Genomic DNA, 26724 nt, shown 5'->3' with positions numbered 1-26724 from the left:
ACAGGAGTCAGCACAGGCACTCTCACCACTCTGTCACTACGCAGCTCCATACACAGCAAGTTGTAATGAACTCTGTGTTCTGAAACATTTCTATAATAGACAGCATTAACTTTTCAAACTGTGGCTAACAAGATTTTCTGTGGAATTGGACCAGATGGGCTAGCTTTTGCATTTCACACATACTTCAGTGAGCCTTGGGCTCCCATGACCCATTCTCTGGATCACCGGTTGTCCTTACTTGGACCATTTCTGGTAGGTACTAATCGTGTCACCTGTCAGTGGTTTTAATGTTAATCATTCGCTGCATACCGGTGATGAATATGTACATGCTTATTATGAAAACTGCATAAAGGAATATGGGCAAAAAGATTATGTGCAACAAACTGGGCAAAGATGTGCTATATGCACTAAGACGTGAGATGTAAGTGATAAATGTCTTATTAAAACAGCAGAGATTGCAGTGGTATAAACTCTGTAACTGTCCCTGTTTCTGTGTGGGATGTGTCGCTACATATTTATCAGTGTGCTTCTGCTTTTATAAGTTTAATCATGCTTGTGGATCTGAAAAAGTAACCAATCAAGATATTTGACAATGTTATGGAATTTATAGTGTGATAAATAATATCACTTTAGGGATTTCTGCGATGGTCATGAATATCAGTACATTATAAAGTATCTATCAGTAACAAATAGGTGAATGGACATTAATATATTTACAGTAATACACTACGTTATTGTCATTTCTGATCCATCCTGGACTAAAACAGTAGAATAAAATCCATTTTTAAAATTCTTTGTTCTGTTTCATAATTTTTATGAAACAAATCTTTTTTTTAAGACATTAATTAGCAAAAGGAAAAAAAGCATTTATTTCTTTCATACTTAATAATTGCTTTATCCTGTTCAGGGTCATATTGAACCCTGAGAATTTCTCAAGATAACTGGACATGAGGTGGAAATAAATGCTGCTCACTGGCACACCCCTGTTCACACCTAGAGGCAAATTAAAGTTTTCAGTTCACTTACCGGGATGTTTTGGTGAGGCGAGAAGAAACCAAAGAACCCGAAGGTATAGTACATAATGTAAAGCAGCAACAATACCACCTGCGCAACACTCATTCATTTATTAACGCCTATCTGACAATAAATATATTAATAACATGAAGAAAGCTATTATATGAGACAGGGATATACAAGAATATGAATACATTATTCAGATTGAACAGATAATACGTTCAAAATAGATATAAAAACCAATGAAGGTGCTATATTGATTTTTCTATTTTAAGAAACCTAGCCAGAAAGCTTCATAGGGCTTCTGGTTAAGACCAGAGGTGTCCATCTGGATTGGAATCCCACAGCACTACAAATAACCACCTATTCCTAGCAAGGCACAAGGGGGTTTTTTTCAGTGTTTCCAGGATCCTAGCTGTAGGGTTTGCATCAAAAAATCTTTGTGGTTTACTTTATCTACCTACATCCAGATTTAATCCAAATAGACACAGGGTAAGGGTTAGATATACATACACAGTTATGAATATTTTGAGCACCAAGCAGATATAGAGATGGCATTGCATGACCCCTCTAATATGTGTTTTTAATTTCGAGAGAGATATTTTGAAAAAAAAGAGAGTTTGTAAATGAAGTGGAAGTTCTTGAGTGTAAGATCACTCAAACTTTTTCCTCATTTTAATTCAAATGGAAAGTGTAACATCTGGCCATTGATCCTGAAAGTGTAGTGAAGTATCCTGATATTTGTAGTAAAGTAACTCTAACAAATCAATTAAAGTTATTTTAAAATAAGCCAAGTATGAGAATGAAACATCTCGAAACATGGAAATCTGGACTACACAATCTACAGGCCTGTGATGCTATCATAAGCCAAATGACTGAATTAATGAATATCATGGGTATGTGTGTATTTTTAGTAGTTTTAAGTTACATTACTCATTCACTCATGCCCTACACACATACACAGTTTGAGTGTGCTTATCCTGTCTGCCTCTCATGTGTTTGCTTTCTTCTTTCCTCTCGTGAGTCCCTGAAGTCCAAAGAGCTTGAAAAGTCAATAAAACACCTCTGATGAGTCATGTGGAACACACAATGAGCACAGACAAAAAGAGAGAAAGAAAAAGAGAGAGAAAGGAAAGAAAAGTGATGCCACAAGGAGGTTTCTGTATCCCATTTGACCTGTCTGTTGTACTTCTTTTATTTATGCTGTGATTGTGTAGAGTCTGTCCTCACGCTGCTGTACTCACTCATGTCAGATTAGATCCATCAGTGTCTCTTCAGGCTGGTCACAGCTCAAAACAACACCTCACGCAAGGGCTTGTTTTTCCGTTCCCATTTCCTCACTTTCTTTAATGCGCTGGCACAGACCCTCCTCTTTACGAGCATTCCACCTCAATAAATGTGTTTGCAATTAAACATAGCCTCAGTCACATGACAGGCCTCAAACTCACAATATACTGTATGGCAGACAGAATTGACAAGGTAGAACAATGAGTTGGCCATACCTGTAGGGCAGTTCTGCAGAGCCCAGCTGTGTGTGTGTGTGTGTGTGTGTGTGTGTGTGTGTGTGTGTGTGTGTGTGTGTGTGTGTGTGTGTGTGTGTGTGTGTGTGTGTGTGTGTGTGTATACACACTTAGGTTGCAGGGTGTTGTGTGTGGTTCCCTTATGCAGAAGCAGAAAAAGCTTTAGCTTAGCCAAGGGCCCTCAGTAAGGAGTGCAGCCAATGAATTATTCAGATGTCCACATTTAGAATTCCTCTAATCTTTCAGTTTGTGTGTGTGTGTGTGTGTGTGTGTGTGTGTGTGTGTGTGTGTGTGTGTGTGTGTGTGTGTGTGTGTGTGTGTGTGTGTGTGTGTGTGTGTGTGGGTGGGTGTGTGGGTGTGTGGGTGTGTGGGAAAGGCTATGATGTTAAATGTTCCCACAATGTATAACCCAGTAAATGGGAATGGAATGGGAAAAGATGGGATAAAAAGCACAAGCGCATGCAGCACATGGCTCCCATTGTGAAGCTGTTTATATTTGTGTACTTCCAATGGAAACGCTTACCTGTGCTCAAAAACCTTAAGTTCCCAAAGCAGATCGCTTCACGTCAGCATGCTTAACCGTTATGTGCATTGGGATTTGACAATTTAATGGTTTTTAACGAGTTTGACTGTGTGTTTGCACATCTACAGTTAAATGTAGTGCAATGGTTTAACCAAAGAGTCTCCTTGCTGGATCAAAAGGACTGTAATGATGGGGTGATTATAAAGTGCTCTTACTCACTCACTGCCCCAGAAATCTGGTTTCTGGAGGCTTAGGCTGTTGCTGCTGCTGCTCTTTCTCAACACGTCCAGCGGCAGCCTGATTAAATGCCAGTATTACCATGTGCCCTTTCTGCAGTCCCACTGGCCGATTGCAGCCTTTACATGACAGTCCTGTCCCACTAACTCCTCTTCTTCCTTCTCTCTACAAGTTTCTCTCTGCCCCTCTCTCTCTTTCTCTCTCTCGCTCTCTCTGTCCCTTTCTCTGGTTCTTACTCTCCATCTGGACCTGACCTGATCTCTTCACTGCATGATTTATTATTCACTGCCGCACACGCCGGCGGAAATAGTCATGTTTCCAGGAATATGACATCTTCAGAGAACAGGGCTTAGTCTTCGGAGAGCACAGAGCCGTCTCCAAAACAGAGTTTTATTTTAGGCTTGACAAGTAAGTGTGTGTGTGTGTGTGTGTGTGTGTGTGTGTGTGTGTGTGTGTGTGTGTGTGTGTGTGTGTGAGAGAGAGAGAGAGAGAGAGAGAGAGAGAGAGAGAGAGAGAGAGAGAGAGAGAGAGAGAGAGAGATGAGTGCATTTGATCAGTGATTGAGGGAGTCATTACTTTAATTTCTGATTTATATTCAGAATGGCGTGCTGTGAGCTAGACACCATGATTTCTTGTAAATTTAAACACCTTTAATTAATGTGTAATTTTTGGATGACTCATTTGAACTGAATGTAGGAGATAAATGTTATTAGATTATTGTTCAATAAACAGGCTGTTGGTTGAAATCATTCCTGCATGAAATAAAAGATTTGGCGCTCACCCACAAATGGAATGTTGGGAAGATTTAATTAAGTGCTTTACTCCCACATGAGGAGGTCTCATTTTTCTGCCACTGCATTTCATACTGACTGAACAATGTTTCTCTAATGAAGCACTGCTCACACAAACATACACACCCAAACATATTTACAAAGGATAATAATACTGTAGAATTTCTATTATTTTGTAGATTTGATACATCCTCCCTCAGTCTGGTGTGTATTACACACGTTGCTGGAATCAGTTATGGTACTTTCTGTGTTTTAGAGTAAGAAAAAGAACTTGACTGTACCTTCTTCTTGTACAGGAATTTACCAATATTTACATTTATATTTATATACTGAAAGTACAGCAGGAATATGATAGTTTTATGAATAAATAAAAGAATAAATTCATGTCTCTGCGAGCAGATTACACATTCCACCAGTTTCTTTCTCTCCTATAAGACAAATGACTTCTGCATTAGATAATGTGCCACCCAGTTGTTTTTAAACAGTTGTGGCAAAATAACTGCAACCATATGTGCATGTTGGTAAGTGTTGTCACAAGCAGGAAAAGGTGGACGTTTAAAGGGCCAGGAACACATGCTTAAAGGCCTAGTAAGTATGAGATATAGTGTCGGTGTACTATCTTGTATGAACTCTCTTTACAGAACATCTGAATGTTTTTACTATGAACATGTAGAAATATTAAGTGTAATACCCAATAAAGTGTAAAGTGTCACACACCTCTTCTTTAGTACCATGTTTTGCGTTCAGACACACGGTTCTTGTGTATAGAATATTAAATGTGAGGAAATGATTGTTGAAATTCTGCATACAACTAGTTTGTCCCTATGGCAAGGGTTTCCTATATAACTGACAATCAACTAAAACAGGAAAAGAGATAGAGATAAATGTTTACGGAAATAATTGTATCTTTCAATCAAACAGCACCAGGAAATCAGATCTTAAAAACAATATAATTTTTTTTTACATTTAGTTGCATGTGTTTTATTGATTTCTTTATTGATTTCTTTATCAGAGCATTTACTGTATAGTTTAAACAATCAGTGTTTGATTAACAGATCCAATCACTGATTTGTTTCTAGTCTGCTATGATGATGCCAATTCTCTTGAAAGTTGCAACATTCACTGACATTGTACAACATGTACGTAAATAAATTTTGTCTGTAAAAACAGCCACAGCATCAGCACTTTGGGGCTGCCTGTATATCCTTGATAAGAAAAAGTACCATTGTATCAACTTGGCCTTGGAAGACAAAAGTGGAGAGACTCAAACAGTCTTAAATGATAAACATGCTGTCTGAACAGTTAATTCCAAGAAATCAACTCCGACTCAACACATAATGCAGTGCTAATTAAAAACTGACTGAACGCACTGCATATTTATTAAAGATGGATAAATGCACTCATTCATTTGCACTAATTCCAAGAAATCCAGAAAATAATACGTACACTAATTACTGGATCTCTGAGAGAGAGTAGACAACAGCAGCCAGTAAACTTGAGTCAACTGTCAAATTCAGCTTGACAAATACATAATTTCATGGTAGAACAATGTAAACATGCATTAATAGCATAAACTAATCACACTAATGGTTTCATTAGTTTTAGGTTTTAGGAAGCAAAAGTTGCAGCACTTGTTAAATCTCAGTTCCTGCACCTTTAATGTCCACCTCCTCTATTCCTGCTACAGACCAACACAGAATGGCATCAGTTCACCATTCAGTAACATGCAGATTAAAACACTTTTTTTATGCACTCTTCTTAAACAGCTTTAACTCCTGAGATATTTTAATGATGCACAGATGAATTATGTATAAAAGTTTGAATTATATAACATATGGATGATTATATAATCAAGATGAACTGGCATAAAAAAATATCCAGTGGAGTCTCAGCAACAGGAGCAGTGCTAGAAAATCCAGCTTGATTCAGCATAGATTTCGAAGTTATTCTTTTGAATATGTGTCGTTTTATTTTATAATTGTAGTTTAAAGTCATAGAATACATTATTGTTACTGTATTCCAGTGTTAGTCTCTCTTCAGCTTTCACAACTATGTTTTCTCTGCACTTGTAAATAATATTAGAAACCCCTAAAATGCATGGCATATAATTTACACTGTGATCATTTGCAAACTGTGTAACTGAACATTTACAAGGAAGTTGGTGCTTTGATTGGGCTGAACTGTGATGTGACTAAAGCAGTCAGTGACTTGTGAAAAGGATTAATTGAATCCAGGCTCAATTGGGTACAGTGTCAGAGGAGATGCTGAGGAGACACATTGCCTTGAACAGTAGCATGGTGAGAGTGTGGATCATGTCTTTGTTGTCCCTGTGTATGTACCGTGGCCACCTGAGTAATGTTTTTCATTAATCCCTCAATCATCTCAACAACAGCAACCTATCTTGAAGACTGGAAGAGAGGAATATATAGACATGGGGAAATGGTTGAAAGAAATCTCATTAATGTGACAAATATTATTTATATGATATGTATATTTTAGAAGGATGTATGTTCATTAGATGCTTGTTAAGTAGCGAAAAATGTAAGTGTGGTCGAAAGTATGAACATCAGCAAGACTAAGGAGTTGATAGTGGTCTTCCGCACGAAGCAGGAGTGGTCATACCAACCACTAAACATCAACAGGACCCCAGTGGAAAGAGTGGACAGTTTCTGGTACCTAGGTGTTCACATTAATCAGGACCTGTCTTGGTCCTGTCACATCAACACCCTGGTGAATGAGGCCCGGCAGCATCTGTACCATCTGAGACACTTAAGGGGCTTCAGACTACCCTCTAAGGTGCTAAAGACTTTCTACACCTGCACCAGTGAGAGCGTCCTGATGGGTAGCATCACTTCCTGGTTCAGGAACAGCACCATGCAGAACAGGCAAGCCCTCCAGAGGGTGGTGCAGTCAGCTGAACGTACCATCCACATCTACAGCATGTGGTGGCGGACCAGGGCCATGAAGATTGTAAATGATCTCAGCCATCCCAACAATGGACTCTTTTCTTTGTTGCGTTCAGGGAAACACTTCCGCTCCTTGAAAGCAAACACAGAGAGAATGAGGAGGATCTTCTTCCCGCAGTCCATTCAGAGTTTAAACCAGGAAACACTCAGGATCTAATACTTGTCCTCTCCCTCCATCTTCACTTTTTTTTCTGCACAAACTTTTTTGCACTATGACACTTTAACTCTGGACTGTCACTTTAACTCTGGACTGCACAGTGTATACACTTCATACACAACATACTGCACATGGACACTTTAAGGACAATCATTAAAACCATACGCATTTATCTATATACATATATTTTTCACATAGATTTTCACATTTTATACAGTTTTATATAGTTTATACTTTTTATTTATCTACCTCCTTTTGGTTTTAGTTTTATGCTTAATTCCATTCCTTTTATGCATGAATACCGGACGTAAAAAGCATTTCACTGCATGTCGTACTCTGTATGTATGTGTATGTGACGAATAAAATTAGTTTTGATTTTGATTTAATTTGAAAGTAACATTGGTTTCACATTGGAATTAGCAAAAGCGAGGTTATGGAACAACCATTGAAAAATTTGTTCTTCTTGACACTTACAGTATGATATATAACAGATATAAACAGTGGATCTTTCACCATCCCCTCTTTTTTTAAAAACTATAAATAAAAAAAAGAACATACAAAGTACTTTGTCATTAAGACTTTTCCATGGTGAGACACCTAACTAACAAAGCTCTGACACCCAAGAATTCTTCCAAAAATCTTAAACGAATGCATCCTAAAGGAAAAGGCTTCGCCATGTTATATAACAACACTTTGAACAACATGTTTTTCCTATCAGCAGTAGATTATGTGGCATGACCACCTTATAAATCCCATATGAATGATTTGTTGCTATAGAAACATTGTATTAGAGCAAGCACATTAATATAAATTACAGTCAAAGCTACTATTTGAGCAACATTACACTTTCAGGCCAATCAGATTCAAGAATTCACCAATGCTGTTTTATAAATGGAACCGTAATAACGAATAGAAATATTATATATACAGCAAAACTTTACTGAATCTCTCTCCCAAGCTCTACTGCACAATTTAGTGACAGTTGAAATGGAAATTTGAGGACAGTAAATGTCATAGAAATCACTGTGGCAGTATATTGTTATAATTATCATATTATAATTATTATTATTATTATGCAGTTACGGGGGCACGGTGGCTTAGTGGTTAGCACGTTTGCCTCACACCTCCAGCTTTGGGGGTTCAATTCCCACCTCCATCTTGTGTGTGTGGAGTTTGCATGTTCTCCCCGTGCCTCGGGGGTTTCCTCCGGGTACTCCGGTTTCCTCCCCCGGTCCAAAGACATGCATGGTAGGTTGATTGGTATCTCTGGAAAATTGTCCGTAGTGTGTGATTCTTGAGTGAATGAGAGTGTGTGTGAGTGCCCTGCGATGTGTTGGCACTCCGTCCAGGGTGTATCCTACCTTGATGCCTGATGACGCCTGAGATAGGCACAGGCTCCCCGTGACCCGAGGTAGTTCAGATAAGTGGTAGAAAATGAATGAATGAATGAATAGTGCAGTTATCTAGTTTCTAGTATGTGTCTGAATGCTGTCATCTGTAAATGGATGGATAAACCTCTCAGCTGTGCTAAATTTCTCTACTGTTGGTTGTGGAGCTAATTTGTTCTTTTCTATGTCACTTTCAGAAGCATCAAACTCTGGTTCAAACATATGCAATGTAAAAAGTTGGAACAGGTGCAATTTACTTATATGAGTCATAAACAGACTGTTGAATTCTTAGAAAATAATTATCTACATTTACATTTACAGCATTTGGCAGACGCCCTTATCCAGAGCGACGTACATAAGTGATTAAATCTCTAACATTATCTCTCATATAAGCTCATTCTTTTCAATTGACATATCAGTTTTGTGCTGAAGATCCCAGCATTCACAACGCTGTGCATCATTAAACACAACATTAAAGTTTTCAGCTAAATCTTCTCAGCCAAGGTCTTTATGGACTTAATTTATGTGTGAGAAAAGGAAAAATATAAAAATAAATAAATAAATCCCAGATGTGGAACAAATATTTGACTGGAGCTTGGGGAAATTATTTTTATGTAATGCTCATACAATGTTCAGGGTATTTGTTTGGCTGTTCATAACTGAACTTGTTTTTAGGATCCTGAAAGTTGTTGCAAGTCACTTGTGTATTCAAAGAAACGTCTGTGTACTTTTTACTGACTATTCTGACATGCTTGTGCCTCTGGCAAGCAAGAATCTTCTGGATTTTTCTCTCCAAAAGCTGCCACTGCTATGTTTGATATTGTTTATCTGGACTGATATGGTTTTGCAGGGTGTGATATTGTGATACAATATTAATATTGTTTTACACTTTTCAGAGTTCAATATTAGAGTTTTGCCAAGTGTCTATACTTGTATATAATAACTGTTAGTCACTGAATTAAGCAACTGAGCAAAGTAAAACATATCTTTTATCAATGTTTTAATGAGTATTTTTTAAATCTCTAATAAAATTTCTTCATTTTACCATATTGTGTATCATGAAGGTATCCTCATGTTTTACAATACGATATTTGCAGCATGAACCTCCATGTCTTCTGTTTCTTCAACGTCTTTTACAAACACATAAAAGATCATTTCCTCACAGTCATTGTGTTGACTTTGGTGCCAGATGTTGGCAAGTATTCAGTTTTTTTCTTGGCCTTTAAGGAAATGACTCTTAAGTATTGTTCATTAGATACAGGTTTTGGTTTTTGCACTGCATTTTTGTCTCCAAATGTTTCTTTAAATAAAGTGAGCAAAATACTCATTTAAAGAAAGTCATGCCAACATTCTGATATGACACAAGCACTTCATATCACCATTCAGTATTGGGCCAGCATTGTCAGAATAGAATATTATATTAGCCCTGTGTGATTTAAATTGGTCTTCAAAATGTGTTTGCTACAAGTCTCTAGAGTAATAAAATCTGTGCTCTTGTTAAAGACTCAGTGACATGTTGTTATCTAATAAAGATGAAGGAATGGGGTCAAGACTTTTAAATAAAGAGATTCTTTGGTCTAAATTGGTGCTTGTTATGTATGTAACCATGCATTTGCCCCTACATAAAAGACTGCCAGGGTGATTTCTTTTTGAACTAGTGGACATTTCCATGATATTTTCTTACCAAGTAAGCAAAAGAAATGTGGTTCATTAACTTGACTCCACTTGAATAGTGCAAAATAAAAAGTCTCTGCTACATCCTGCAGTTGTTCTCATACACCAGAGGGACTTAGATGGCTTGGCTCCTCCACACATATCTCATGGGCTAACCAGCCAGACGTAGAACATCTACATATATGTGCAATATTTGGTGACTGGTATATTAATGACTGCAGGCATCTGCATGTCTTAAAATTCACAAAAGCATATTCTGTGTTTATCAGTACAGTAGAATATTCAGAGAGACAATAACATAAAATGAGAAACAATAACATAATGTAATAGCAGTTGTAATGTTTATGTATAAATAAGGACAAGACCTTACAGCAATTAAGGTGGATCAGGGGCCCAGCAGTGGGAGCTTGGTGGATCTAGGGTTTGAACCCATGACCTTTCATTCAGTAGTCCAACACCTTAACCACTGAGCTACCACATACCTTAAAGCTGTCCAAGTGACTGCATTGTCTCAGGTTAACTCACATTGCCATGGTCAGGGATGTGACCTGTGAACTTATCTGGGCATCTTTTTTAATGTGAAGGAATTGTTCAATAGGTATTTAATTGAAATCATTCTTATTAAAATTTTTTATGCTTGAATGTGATGTTTCTGTATTTTCCATACATAATTCATCAGCCTTTATCAAAATGACCAGAGTAGCTATCATGTAAATATGGCATATATGGTGTATAAAATCTGAGGTTTTTGAAAACTAACATGATGGTGATTATATTCAGTGACACATTGTGTTTAATGCTAATAATCATGCCACTGTGGATAATTAATTAATTTCACTAACAACTGGAGGTCTGCAAGTGAAGACACAGGCGTGTGATACTACATTTCATAATTAACCAGACAAGAGTTTAACATTTTTTATTAGTATTGTAGAAAACTTTCTTCTACTTTTTCTGTCATTCAGTTAAACAGTCAGAATTTGAATTCTGCCATTTGGTAAAGCATGTAAACTGTATGACCAAAATTTTTGACCATCGCAATTCCAGAATTAGTTCTGTTGTACTAACCTGGATTACTGCCTTCTTTAAGGGTTTTGAAGTGCCCATTTAACCACAAAAGTATTAGTGCGGTCAGGTACTGATTTGAGGTTAGGAGGTCTGGGATACAGTCAGTGTTCTAATTCATCCCAGAAGTGGTTAGTGGGGTTGAGGTCAGGTTTCTGTACATTTTCCACTCCAACCTTGACAAACCATGTCTTTATGCTGGAAGAAAGTTGGGCCCATTAGTTCCAGAGAGGAAATCTTAATCTCAGAACATACAAAGACATTCCAGACAATTTTGTGTTTCCAACTTGGTGGCAACAATTTGGGGAAGACCCACATATTGATGTTATAGTCAGGGGTCTATATATTTTTGGCCATATGCCAAAAATTAGTAATTGTCATGGGAAATCCTCAGATTTGAAGTGTTTTAAAGTACAGCAGAGATAATGAAGAGATAATAAATAAAATACACAAGATATATCCTTCATTTGTTGCCAAGCATAAAGAATTATAAACAATATTGTGCAGCCATACTTATTATCTTTGTCTGTGTGATACAATGTGGTATACAATAATATACAAATGTGGACCAAAATGCTGAATACAGACTAGAGTTCAAGAGTCTTTACTGAATACAGAGAGTGAAGCAGGGTGAATTGTGGAAGTGGGTAAGCACAAACACACCAACTTAATGGCCAACATTTTAGACTCTTGATTCCAGGAGAACAGGTGCAGGGAGGAGGTGAGCAGGTTTAATGGTGCATCAACAGAGCTGTAGCCTTAGATGAACCTCCTAAAAGTTGGAGAACCCCAAGAACTGTTTCCTAGTAATAGGGTGAGGCCAGCCCTTGACAGCTCTTATCCAGGTGGGCTCCATCTGCAATCTACTGGGCAGGTGTATGAATCCCAGGAAGGTGGTTCTTTCTAACGTGGAACTCACATTTTTTGGCTTTACATACAGATGGTTCTGGAGCACAGAACAGACATTGAGCGTGTGTCCCTCTAGGGAAAGGAAGAAAATGAGGATGTCATCCAAAAATGTATAGCGGTTTAGCATATCTTAGAGGACATCTTTGATGAGTACCTGAAATACCAGCAGTGAGGCTGAACGGCATTACCACGATGAAAGTATTGAAGGCCATTTTCTTGATGATGGGCAGATTCTCCGGCCTTTTATGTACTTGGTCAAGGCTTCTCTCTCTGGTTCAGACAGGTGATACAGGCAGCCTTGCAGAGACAGGAACCTGTCGAAGGGCACAGACACTGGGAAAAACACTGGGTTCTCAGGTTCAAAACAGTTTGACCACTAGTCCTGTCAGTGTGAGGGTTGTGCTTGAGAAGCTACTGAAACCGAACATGATGGGAGCATGAGGGGATGGGATGACCAGGAACGTCAACCACTCCTGATGTTGCTACACCACAGAAATGAGCAAGGGCTTGGTTTGGCGAAGCACCCAGTGTAGGATGTGTTCATTCAAGGCCCGGACCTGAAGGACTGACTGACTACTCAGAAGTGGGTTGATGTGATGGAGACCCCTGCATTAAAGATTGTGTGAAAGAAGTAAAAGTAAGGTTTAATAAGTGTGTTTAAATACATTGCAAGTCTTACTACATATGTTGCCTATTACACTATATATTTTTCCACACTAAGACAGCCATTATGTTTAGTTGACATAATGTTGATCAGTTACAATCTGTCCTTGTTCATGCATTCAGAACATCTGTCAGAACATCAAGTGATTGCTATACAGAAAGTCTACATTGCACTCATTATACATTTACCTCTCTGTTGTTCTCTTTCTTCAATTTGGTAGAGGAAAAGTGTAGTGTGATATGCATTTTATAGATCAGAAGGGTAGAATGGGAAGAGTCAGATGCTCCTGAGTTCATACAAGGAATTTACATGTTTTGTTCCTTAGTTAGGGGGGACACAGTGGCTTATTGGTTAGCATGTTTGCCTCACACCTCCAGGGTTGGGGTTCGATTCCCGCCTCCGCCTTGTGTGTGTGGAGTTTGCATGTTCTCCCCGTGCCTGGGGGGTTTCCTCCGGTTTCCTCCCCCGGTCCAAAGACATGCATGGTAGGTGTGTGAGTGAATGAGAGTGTGTGTGTGCCCTGCGATGGGTTGGCACTCCGTCCAGGGTGTATCCTGCCACGATGCCCGATGACGCCTGAGATAGGCACAGGCTCCCGTGACCCGAGAAGTTCGGATAAGCGGTAGAAAATGAATGAATGAATGAATGAATGAATGAATGAATGAATGAATAGTTTTCCTAACCCTATCCCTGAGGAAAGGAGAATGGTTTAATTTAATGAAAGGTAATTATTATCGCAAAGACTTCTAGCACAGGTTATTTATAACTAACCCTAAGATAGCTCTACGTGTGTCTTTCTGGAGCTGTATGGGATGCCTCGCTGACAGGTGCCGTTGTGGGATGTGATGAACTGATGATTCCTGGATTTCTTTTCTTGCATCAGCAGTTCTTGTCAGTGTGTGTTTATAGATGCTGAGAATAATATAGCAAAAATCAATCATTAGCAGAAGGCTAGCCATAGTCTGTCCTTGACTAGACTATATCACTTAAAATGGAACAAATTCAGAAGCGGGAATTACTGCAGATTTTTACTGCAGTCTTTTCAGATCCATTCTTACCTTCCTACAGTACATTATTTTGATACATAAACATATAAATTGCATCATTGAAATAGGTCCTTTAAATAAGCAGAATTCAGTTTTTGGATGCCAGACTATTTCAGTGTTAACTTTTTAAAGCATTTTGGTTTAGCTCTGATCATTTAAGCTGTTTTGAAGCAACTCTTTTCAGAGAAGGTTCCATTCATGTCCTACCTGCTACCTGTTACTCTTTTGCAGCTCTAAATAAAAAATGCAAGCCAAACCTTTATTCATAAACTTTGCTCTCCAGTTCATTGTCAGGAAGCCTGTTTTAACCAGGCCAGAATGTATTTTTCTATAAACCTTTAAAAGGTCACAGTGGCCTTGAATGACGCATTCCATTTTATTTTAAAAATGAATGGGTCACATTTGATCATTGTACTTTATCAGAATATTTTAAACATGCTGCAAGAACAGTAAAAGCAGATACTTCTGATGCAATTCTGTAATGTTAACAGCCTGCTTTTAACCTGTTCTAATTACTGTACAGTAGCCTGGATTCAGTAAATGACATATGCTTAGTGTTGTTGTAAACTGTGGCAATGCATTTGAAAAAATATTTATCAAAAGCTCTTGAACACACACATTCCTACAGTCATGCTTCATTGCATTCACTGACCAAATCTCAGAGTTTTTGTCTCTCTAATGAATAGTGCTGTCAACAGTGGGTCCTAGTACTGGCCAACAGTATCAATTCAAGCCTGTTTTTGTTAAAGGAAAAACAGAAAGATGCCTTTTTATTTTGTTACATATGTCTACTTTTCATCAGTCTTTAATAGATGGCTGTGCTGTTGAGCTGTTTTTGTAAAATTAATTGTTAGGGAAATCATGGAGTGAGCATGAAAGGGTCAGTAACAGCAAGATCTAACTCATCAAAATCATCCAAAATGGAGCCGAGTGGCATAGTGACATTTGTTGCAAAGCAGAGTGACAGAGTTTTGCTCAAGATGAGACCATTGTAACGGCATCCTCTGCAGGGCAATTAAGCAAAGAAGGGGAGTGTGGTCCGCAGTGTAGCAAGGAAGCAGTGTGACATCCTCAGTGGGGCCAGGAGGAAGAAGGGAATCCTCAAAGGTTCAGGAAAGTGGAGCAACATCTAAAGTTGAACCAGGTGGCGTAGTGACATCCGTGGCTGAGCAGAAAGATGGAGTCACTCTCAGGACAAGCGGGTGAGTTTTAATGGCATCCTCTGTTGGAAAGGGTGACATCCTCAATATAATAGGGAGGCAGAGTGAACTCCAAAGTGGGGCAGGTAGGGTGGAGATGGGTCCAGCTTGATCAGTAGCTCCCCCCTCAAAATATGTAAAATATTTTGGAGTTACATGGCATATTGACCAGCTATAAGTTGGTCCTTTAGAGCCTTGATCTGGTTGAGCTGCGTCTGATACTCATTGATTTGCACATTCTGGGCCCACATGTACTGAAGCTGCTGCATTCATAGTAGATGAAGCTTTCTGTTTGGGTGGATGCAAATGCTGATAATTATTACACATAATGCTAACAATATAACAAAAGACATGAAAACAAAGATCATAAACATGCACAGTGGTAGCAAAGCAAAGAACATATAACCTATGAGTGCTATGTATGACAACACATTAATGACATCAGAATTGAAACACAGAAATAAAACACAGAAACAGACCTAAAATAGTGGTTCTTATTAACAGTAATACTAAAAAGCTGTGATTGATCAATGAGACATGTGACATGGTCAGGTAGCATGCTGGGGCATTTGCATGGTGTACAGTAGTTCTGAGACTCTTTGGTGATACTATGACACTCTATCCTTCCTCTTCATTCTCAACATCAACATAATCCTTCAGATACAGCATACAGAGTAACAAGATAATATATATACAGAAGAAAGAAGGAAAGAATGAGATAGTAAATATTACACTCAATAACGGTAATAAATTATACAATAATCATTGTTTCTGTCTTTCTTGCTGTGATTGAGGGTTGATAGTTCTGGTCTGTGGCTTAAGTTGGCTCATATCTGATCAGGGTCAAGGGGGCAGTGTGAAGCCTGCTGGCACACAAATTACTCAGCTGCTCACCAAGAAAATATCACTGTACATGGATGACTGGACATCTTTCCCTGCTAACGGCCTTGTCATCTCTAAACAACCAGACTAATATGACGGTTATCCTTTTCACAAATGTGTATCAGCCACCTGTTGTTTTAATGTTGTCACAGCACTGACCATTACAGAATACATATTGCTATCATCATATTGTTACATACAGTAAATATGCTTGTATTTGCAGTGTTTAAGCAGTATGTGCCTTTGTACTGTGAGACAGTGTCTCTGAGCTATATATAGAGCTCACATAGCATATAGTGCAAGTCTTATAGGAGTCTTGCAGCTGCTTACACAAACCCAGTTCAGTCTCTGGATCAGAGTTTACTGATGCAGCCATCAAAGTGACATGCTGAGTTTGTGAATAGCTTGTTAACAGTAGCTATGCTCAGAGAGCTAAGATGCCTGGCTAGCTACAGAGAAATCAGCAGGTAAAAACATGCCTTTGTCAGTCTGATTGTTGTTATTTTTGCTTAAACATGATGGAGGAGCCTCAGTTAACTTTAGGATTGGAACATGTTCTTTATAATGTGTGAGGAAGGTATCGTATGATGCAAAATAAGGTGTGAAATTTGGCAAAGGACTCAACAGCAGCCTTTAGTCATACTGTACAGTGTGCTCGGGGCTTTACACAAAGAAGGTCCTCACATCATATTTAGTAGGAAGAGCAGACAATTCTAGCCTACTTGGCTCAATAATATACAAGGAGACGTTTAACTATGAATTGAATTGAGCAGTGATGAAACAAAATATAAAAATAAGTCTTTGTATACTATGTTAAGTTGTTTCACAGCCTTGGGGCAGCAACCCTTGACATATCTGAGTGACCCCCAGTGGCAAGTGTGAGCATGTGAGTGGTTTATATGTGAAATGATCTGTTTGTATGCTTTTTCTCAGGTATACACGAGTTCCCTCGGGACGTTTTTACTGAACAAGAGCGAATGGAGGGAGCTGTGGCCCTGCACATTATTGGTGTAAGTGTCTTCCTGTTTGTTTTTGTTTGTGTGTGTATGTATGTCTTTTTCTGTCTGTCTGCCTGTTTGTCTGTGTTGGTGTTTGTTTGTCTTTTGTCACATAGACCTATTTAGTCGGACAGACAAATGCAGAAGTGGCTGTTTTTTACTCTCATTCAGTTCAGATATAAAGCTTGAGATATTGAATAACATAAAAATTAAAAAAAATATTACATTCTAATTAAATCATATCACCATTACCAGGATCATTGTGAGTGAAATTCTAATGTACACTAATATATAATATACAGTTTATGTTATATATACTGTGTGTTATTTACTGTAATTAAGAATCATCCAATGCAGTCCTTCAATGTCAGTGTATATCATTTGATTTCTTAACATATCGATATTTGTCCTAGTTACCTTTATTTTAGTCTCCAAATCAGACTTCAGGAGAACTGTATGGATGTTATTATTGTTTTTGCAAAAACTCACAGAGACACAGACATTTAACTTTCAACAAGAATGAAAATAACACGGATACCTTTGGTCTTCCGACCATGATAACCATGATGAAGGATTTGAATATGCTATAAAGTTTATGGAAAACACAACTAGGTCAACACTGTTTCCAGCAAGAAGCAAAGTTTATAGGAAAGGGAATTTAAAGCAGCAGTAACATTTAATGGAAATGGAGCTTTAGTGGAACAATTTGGGAAAAAGAATTGGCTAAATTACAGATAAAGTCTTCTGATATTTTTAGACATTATTTTTACTAGTCCTGAAGGGTTGAGAGTAATTGGTTTATTTCAAGGCTCTGCTATTAAAAATTTTATTCATTTTTGAGTTTGAAAGATTTAGCTCAGGGAGATACAACCTTGCTTGAATAGCTGCTCTTAAATACTTGTTTGCAGAGAAAAACATCTTATACTCTCTTTTGCTGCTTTCTGAATTGTTTTATTGGAGATGTAGCCATTGATTGTAGATTTTGGCATCTTAATGGTTTTATGTCAGTGTGTATGGCTTTCTGCAAATAACAAAAAATATATCCTATTTACAACCCTACATGTGGGACTCTCACAAGACATACTTTATCAGCTAAGGTGTGTGACTTTGTATGTGTGTATTTGCATGCGCATTTTGCCAAACCCCAAGATCCTTTAGTCTGATGACACATAATTCGCATCAGTTTACAGAAAATGAAATCAGTTCACTTCTGCCTCACTGCCTGCTGCTTGTTTTGTTTGTTTTTGGTTTTGCAATTTTAGTCAATTTAACAGCTAAACAATACATATCTGCAGAGCAGGCAAAATGTTGTCCAGAACAGAAAGAGCTTAGTGTGATTTATCGTAGGCTGTTCTGTGCAGCTTTTCCATGGTTTACATACTCCAACATCATTGTTCTCTCTGTTTCCATCTGGCAGCCTTTTTTTTGACATTCACTCAGTCACACTGTTGGCAGTTCAGAAATGTTAACAAATGGCTCGAAAACCCAAGCAGGCTGTGGGTGTAGGATGGCAACTGGCCTCTAGAGAGTGAGACTGTGTGGCTGCTGTTAATTAGCCAGAGGAGCAGATCACATCGTATTTCATTTGATATACAATTATTGAAATTTAAAGAAGTTTGCATGTTCTATTCATGTCTGTATGGCTTTTGTCCCAACTGAAAAACTGCCTGCAAGTTGATTGGCTACGCTCAATGATTGCCTCTAGGTAAGAATGAGTTGAACTCATGAGTTGTGTGCATTTTGCCCTGCCACCAAGAGTCTTAGTGATGGGCTCCATATCCACCATGGCCCTGATCAGGTTAAGGTGGTTACTGAAGAATATTTAGAAACATTTGTCATGGAAGAGCTTTCTGTTGCTGTCAGGGGAAATGTCATTAAAAATAAAAACAAATGGAAATGACAAATGTTCGACATCGAAATGAAACATCGAAATCAACCCCATACTGGTTTGGATTAAGTTTTAACCCCATTTTTTAGACTTCTAGGCCACAAGATCCAAGCATGTTTCTTCTAAGTGTGCAGTGACCACAAGCTTTTATATCTGATTTTTAGACTGGGCATGTTTGCTGTGGTCTAAATCTGATCCCCCACAGAGCTGGTCTGGTTCAGCCTCACTCGATTCTATTAAACCCTGTGGATTACGTTCACCTTATTTTATCGCAAATGTATATGTGAGATTTATTTATTTATTTTTTTGGTGCTGTTTTGTTCATCAGGCCACCAAATCTCTTCTATGTCTCAGCATTCCCCTGCCGGTCATGGAACACATGTGTTATTGAAACTAATGATGGGCAAGTTTCTTTACAAGTGCAGACCTGAGTACAAGTTGCATTCACAGTCACAGGATTCTTGGCACAGTTCCAGTACAATTGAACTCCTCCTGCAGATAGACTTGGGCTCTGCACTATGCTGCAATTACTGGTCCACATGGCAGCTTTCACATTACCGTGCTCTGTTTCAGACTATACTGCCAATGTGAAAGCCCCCTAAGTTCTTATATGTTGAGTTTCACAAAATTTTATACAGTATGCTGTATTTCTTTACCTAATTTAGATGTTTCAATGCTTTTGTACCATCTTCATAATTTAGTAAATCCCTTGAAAATATGAAACCATGGTTTTATTTACATCTTTATTGCCTTTTGTTTAATTCCTTTTCAATGTGGTTAAAAAGGGAGTAGACCCAGTGAGTTTAGTCTGGTGAGTGTTTAGACTAGTTGATTGGTGTGACAAATTGACTGGAGCCAGTATTTGTCTGTTTACGACTGTATACCTCATTTGCATAAAATTCAAGTGTGGCTTCATGTTGTGTCAGTTTCATCTGTCATTGAAAATGAAAACTGCTCTGTTGTTGCTGGTGAGAACATACGATAAGGAAAGGGGCAAATCTAAGATGGTCTGTTCCATCTTAGATGGTAAAATGCTAATGGAGAAAAATGTAAACAGAAGCCTGAATTCAAGATACCAACAAGATCTGTTTTTTTTTTTTAATTGCAGGCTTTCAAAATTATCTTTAATAGGACATGATAATGGTGGCTTAGTGGTTAGCACGTTCGCTTCACACCTCCAGGGTCGGGGTTTGATTCCCGCCTCCGCCTTGTGTGTGCGGAGTATGCATGTTCTCCCCGTGCCTTGGGGGTTTCCTCCGGGCACTCCGGTTTCCTCCCCCCAGTCCAAAGACATTCATGGTAGGTTGATTGGCATCTCTGGAAAATCATCCATAGTGAATGAGAGTGTGTGTGCCCTGCGATGGGTTGGCACTCCATCCAGGGTGTATCCTGCCTTGATGCCCGATGACGCCTGAGATAGTCACAGGCTCGAGGTAGTTCGGATAAGCGGTAGAAAATGAGTGAGAGAGTGAGGACATAATAATTATTGATTTGAAAACCTGGGCTGGGAAATCTAAGGATATTATATCAATACTCTGTCACATATGTTTTATTAGCTTTTGGTTTATTTTTGTAATAATTACAAATAACAGAGCTGAAGCCACTGATTTGTTGTTGATAATTTGTAAGTAATCTTTAAAATTTTAAAATGGAGAAATTTTACACATTTTTAAATATTTTACAGATCTTAAGTACTATTACGTTAAAAGTATTTTCTCAATAGCAAGAAGAGTATAAAATACATTTTTTAACATAAAGGTTCTTTCAGAATTGACGTCTTCGGCTACAAAACTCTACATAAACTGAAGTCTTGTCAGTCTAAAGCCTTGTATGTGATCTGATGTATGAGTGTGCTTAACTTAAAAGAAGGGGTTTTAAAAGTACTGCATGTTCTTTCTGAAGTCCTCTGTGGGCCCATGTGACACTGCTGTTATGTTGTGCTGTTTAATTAACTGCTTGTGCAAGCAGAGAGAGGTTAGTGAGGGGCTCCTCTCAGACTCCCTTCACCTGCTTTTCCATTCTTTTTTCCATACTCTCATATCTTTGGGATATTTACTTCTCAAGCTCTGTTATGTCAGGGTAAGATTGAGGAGATTTACATAACAACACTGTTTTGTGTGTGTGTGTGTGTGTGTGTGTGTGTGTGTGTGTGTGTGTGTGTGTGTGTGTGTGTGTGTGTGTGTGTGTGTGTGTGTGTGTGTGTGTGTCAGACCACACACACTAATTGGTAAAGGATTGGGTTCGGGTAGAACTGTAGAGATTTGTTCAGAATACAAACAATGCAGCATGTGAGCACATGTGCTAAATTCACAGGTCCAAAGGACCACAACAAAAATGGAAAATGTCTTGCCAAATGCCATGTGTCATTACCCATGTACAGTAAATGTTTTGGTGAGGAGGGTGTAAAAGAACGTTTGTGAAACACACTGTGTTCGATTTAGGTCATCTGCCCAACATGGTTAGGGTTAGTGGTGATAACAGGATGGGGTGTGTGTATGTGGGTGCTGTAGCTTTTGTTTAAAAACAAATAAATTATCCAGTTCTTTTTTTTTTCTGCCCACTTTGTAGAACAAACACTGACATATTAAATGTGTATTTATATCGCTATGACTATAGAGAAATGCTATACAGCATCATACCCACCGCTAATGCCATTGTATTTTAGGTCAAGAGGATGCTGGACTAATCCCACATTCAGTACACACATGTGCCTGCTGTGGGTGCAGCTGTGATATAGCCAAACATTCTAAGAAATGGACAGAGTATTCTCAGTAAGAGTGTGAAAACTTGTGTATGTGAGGATGTCTGTATGCTCTCAGCTTATGAGACCCTTATAACGCTGTATGCACTCCAACAATGAGCTCATTTATTTACATGTAAATAAAAAACTGAGGTTTAAAAAAAAGAGTCACCAGTCTAAGCCAGTCTAATTCCTTATGTAATATTTCCATGAAATGTGGAGTGTCTGATCGGTAGCAACAGTCTGTTGGAGTGCATCTGTGTATCAAGCTGCTTTTCCATGTTGGGTAACAGACCTCTCAGCAGGTTGTAAATAAAGCCTACAGAGCAGATTCTGCATGTTTTAGTTTCACCATTTGTTTGTTCTAAATTCTAATTCATATTGATTTGGAGTTTTTTACATTCTCAGCATTTCCTTTCTAAATATACATTGTATAAAAAAAATAAAGAATATAATGTATTCTAACACAAATATGATGCACACTGCTTACACTGTTATTTGCGGTGTTTGGTGAGCACACATGTTGAAAGTACAAACAGAATTTCACAACAAAATTGAAGGAAAATACAGCAGGGTCCGACCTATTAACAAAGCTTACTGATGTAAGTGATATTGGTGTTAATTCTGTACAGTAGGTTAAATGAATTAACAGTTTTCTCTATTTATCTAAAGGCCATGTACATGTTCTATGCCCTGGCGCTTGTGTGTGATGACTACTTCGTGCCATCCCTGGAGAAGATTTGTGAGGTAAACTATTGACTAAAATTAAAAAACTAATGAATAGTTAGTGTTTTGCTTTGCACAAGCCATTGTCGAAGTTGTGGTCAGAAAGAGTATTTGATCATTAATGGAGTAAATCGAACCGAGTGAAACATATGACATATGAGATGAGCTAAGTCTCTTTCTGCCAGACACAATTCCAAAGCTGTTCCTGTCTTCTTCAAGCAAAGCCTTAAATATCCCATTTCCTGAGACCACTTATAATTTCAATTGCCTACTTTGCCTAATAAGTACATACAACTGACTGAATTATTTATCTGCAACAAACCAGGATGAAACGAGTTTCAGCTACTGACAGTGTCGACAGAAGGATGACATCATTAGTCACATTATATAATTGACAGAATGAATAGTAATTATAAACCATTATAAACTTAAAGGTTTATAAAATTAAAAACCTTACCAAGTTTCTATCCCTGCTAATAATTTTAGTTATTTTTTTTGTTTATTTGTTTCAGCGCCTCCATCTCAGTGAGGATGTGGCTGGAGCAACATTCATGGCAGCTGGCAGCTCAGCACCTGAACTCTTCACCTCTGTCATAGGTAATATCTGCTGCCAGCCTGCATTCGTGCTATTCAAGCTTATGGTCTTAATGACAACATGTCTAACTGGATGCAGTGCTTTAACTGTGCTGAAAACTCTGCTCCATATGGCTAGGAGTGTTTGTTACCAAGGGAGATGTGGGAGTAGGAACAATCGTCGGTTCTGCAGTCTTTAACATCCTGTGCATCATTGGAGTGTGTGGGATCTTCGCTGGTCAGGTAAATGTGAGACTGTGTACATATGTAGGTACATTTATATTTATATTAGGTTTATTCATTTGACAGACGATTAAATTAGTTATAAATCTAATCCTTCAATATAGCTGTTGTAGTGATACATTTGCAACAGATCTGTGTGAACACAGACTGACCAGAAGGATAGAAAATGGGAAAAACAGGATTGAATTAAGTGATAGAGTGATACAAATTATCCGTGTGAACTAGGATTTGTATCTTGCCAAGTGGTACACTTATGCCTGAGCAAAACAAGTCATCAGACACTGAGGTATTAGGGTAAACTTTATTAGCTTTTCCATGTGGTATATAGTGTACTATTTTGGATATTTGGGAATTTTTTTCCTATGTCCAAAAGCCTAATAGAGAATATCTACATACAAAAAATGTCTTGCTAAATTCCCAGTTGTAAAAGTCAGGAGTTCAAATGTACCCCTGCTGGCATTTTACATGGCTTTCCGTATATGTCTATCTTTCATATTTGAACATTTTCCTGCATCCATCTGATATCTTGGTGCTATCTTTTCTCATTCTCTCTCCTTTTTTTAACCATTATCCTTGCTGGATCTTCAACCACCATGTACATTTGCAACAAGAAATAATTACATTTAAAACCACTAAATTTAATAATGTCATTTACTCAACAAGAATTGGAAGGGTTGCAATTCCAAAGGGCTGCATGTGTTTTGAGAGCAGCTGCTGAGAGTAATACTCTTCTCTATTGCTATAAATATATGCTTTGTTGTGGTGTTTACAGTCTGTAAGTGGATTTATGTGTTTATATGCAGGAGACCGTGACAAAAAATATGGATTTCTTTTGACCGTTTTAAATACAAATGAAACTGAAACAGTCACAACATTAACATAAAATGATTCTTTACACATGTTGTATCACAGTGTCACAGTATCACATATATATACAGATGAGATCAAAATTAGAGAAGGTCACTGCTTAGTCCTATTTAAAATGATCTAAACAGGAGTAAAAGAGATTTGAATAAAACACTGATCAAAATTAGAGAACAATTTCAGATTCCTCCCAATTATTGGTGCTAATCTGGCACCTGGTGTTAATTTCTTTAATTACCTGACAAACCCTATTTAATTGGTAGCCTAACTTTGGACTTGAGCCGTTCCAAAGTGACCGAAACCCATCAGTACAGGTTGTACAGATAAAGGTTAAAGGGATGACTCTTTCAGCCATAGCAAGAGAAGCTGGTCTTTCCAAATCTGTGATTTCTAGAATATTACATCTTTACAATGTCACAAACTCTTTCAAGTCCCCCAAGAAGTCTGGTCGTCCACGAAAGACGAGATAATGCGGGAAAGGACAAGATAATGCAGAGAATCTCAGGGGGCAATCAGTTCACACTGTTGCTGTGTTTGGCATTGCTCGCCAGTTCAGTGCTGAACAGAGTAAAGATCTGTCTCGTCATACAGGGTCTCAACCTTTAAGAGAATTTGGACTAAAAGCCCACTCTGCAGTGACCAAACCTGTCATTAGCAGAAATAATAAAAAGGCTAGACTAACCTCTGCTGAGGAGCAGGTTGTGTGGACAGAGGAAAACTGGGCCAAAGTTCTTTTTAGTGATGAAAGCAAGTTTAATTTATGATCATTGCTGTTCTCTAATTTTGATCATTGTCTTTTCTACAAAATAAAGGTTTTTTAGTGAAGTATCTTGGTTTGTAAAACACTGTTCTATTAGCATGGTATAGCAATTTTTATAAAACAAAAAAATATTCAAATGTTGAGCAATGATCATTACATTATTCCTGAAAAAATTGAGTGTTCATAAATTGTTCTCTAATTTTGATCTCCTATATATATATATATATATATATCTCTATATATATGTATCTATATATATATATATATATATATATATATATATATATATATATATATGTGTGTGTGTGTGTATATATATGTGGCATTTCTCATACTCTGCCCTGGTACCCATGACCACATCTTTATGCCTTCTCTCCCTAAAATAAAAAGAAATGGACAATGAGTAATCTTTTAAAGTGCTGAGACTTGCTTTCTCATACCCTTACTCATCCTAACCACATTCCTTCTCATTCACACACACTCAGTAAGGTGAAAACACATACACACACACAAGGAACTGACCTCACGGAGACTGCATAGTAAAGGTGCATGAAGTGCTGAACAGGAATTTATCGTGTATGGTATTAGAAGCCTTTCACTGCAGTGCAACCTGCGGTCTCTATGGCAACGCTGACGGCGGCACAAGGTACCTGGGTTGCCGTGGTGCACCACTTCCGCCTCTCAAACGTTGACTTTGCTGCTTTATATAGAAAGCACACTCACGTCAGCATTACACACTTTTACAGCTGCTCCTTCCCTGCACTTATCAGATGCTGACCGGAAATGTGGCTTTGTATGGCACTTACTCTCTCACTACCGATTCACAGACTGCCTCTCTATAGTTTCAGGCAAAGTCCTTTAGAGAAGCCAAAGAAATCACAGAATCTAATTTGATATGGTCTGGGCTTAATCATGTTGGTTAAAAGAAAACTTCACCTTAATGTGGATTATATTTTATTTATTTACTACTGAAAGGTTTCAGGTTGTGCTGAAAGGATGTGCTTAATGTTTCAGGTGTTGTTCACTGTGAGAATTTTACCTGCTGCAATGTCACAGAGGGACATTTTTGCACAATTCCAGTGGTGTTTAAAAGGAAAAACAAATTTCATGTTAGGAATAGAGGTTAGAGGTGAGGTTTAGGGTTTTTTACAGGGATAATGGTCAAATATTGCAGTTAACAAGTGAGAGGTTTCTTTTTTTTTTTTTTTACCATTTTTCCTCATTGTTCACAGTCACATTACTATGATATCATGACATAAATGTGTAATGCATGTACACAAAAATGAGGAGGGGATAGTCGGAAACAATTGGAAAGAGAGTTGAACAGTATGAAGGATTAAAGTGCTGCTGCATCAGTGTCTGTAGGTGAAACTGAAACGAGGTCTAAAAACAATTTGGTGCCAGTATTAGCACTTAGTTGAATGACATTGTGGGAGTTTTAGGAAACCGTTGATAATGAGAAAAAGACCAACATGTCAATGAAAGATGTTTAAACTTTAAAAGTCAACTAATTATTGCAATATAAATCTAGTATAAATGCCATTGAAGTTCACCTGTTAATTATAAAGATTTACAAGACATTCAGGGTGGATTTCTTCTTTAAGTGTAGGCAGTAAGGGCTGTGTGTTCAAACATGATAGCCTTGAGATATGTGCTGTGTGACATTTAACTATGCATGCGCACACACACACACACACACACACACACACACACACACACACACACACACACACACACACACAGGATTTATAAAAATTAATCTAGATTGAAAAGTAAACATGAAACAGAAAAATATATTGGAAAAAATGTAACATTCCACTCATAACTTACACTCACTTATTTCGTACAGCGAAAACCTTTCCCATCTGCTATATAAGCTTGTAAAGAAATACCAAAT

The 26724-nt window shown here is 38.0% G+C and overlaps 1 protein-coding gene across 2 annotated transcripts in view; it reads left to right on the top strand.

Annotated features, from left to right (window-relative positions):
• slc24a3 (solute carrier family 24 member 3) overlaps positions 1-26724 on the top strand; it is a 64348-nt gene that overhangs the window by 28583 nt on the left and 9041 nt on the right. For both annotated transcript variants that reach the window (XR_007140461.1, XM_027136360.2), the window contains exons 3-6: positions 16969-17045; positions 22334-22408; positions 22900-22984; positions 23100-23203. Coding sequence is in view for 1 of the 2 variants with exons in the window: in XM_027136360.2 (XP_026992161.1) it covers positions 16969-17045; positions 22334-22408; positions 22900-22984; positions 23100-23203 (341 nt within the window). In the remaining variant the exon portion in view is untranslated. The remainder of the gene's footprint in view (positions 1-16968; positions 17046-22333; positions 22409-22899; positions 22985-23099; positions 23204-26724) is intronic.

The sequence above is a fragment of the Tachysurus fulvidraco genome, chromosome 4 (genome assembly GCF_022655615.1).
Source record: "Tachysurus fulvidraco isolate hzauxx_2018 chromosome 4, HZAU_PFXX_2.0, whole genome shotgun sequence".
Lineage (NCBI taxonomy): Eukaryota > Metazoa > Chordata > Actinopteri > Siluriformes > Bagridae > Tachysurus > Tachysurus fulvidraco.
The sequence above is the reverse complement of the archived record's forward strand: the minus strand, read 5'-3'. Positions and strand labels throughout refer to the sequence as shown.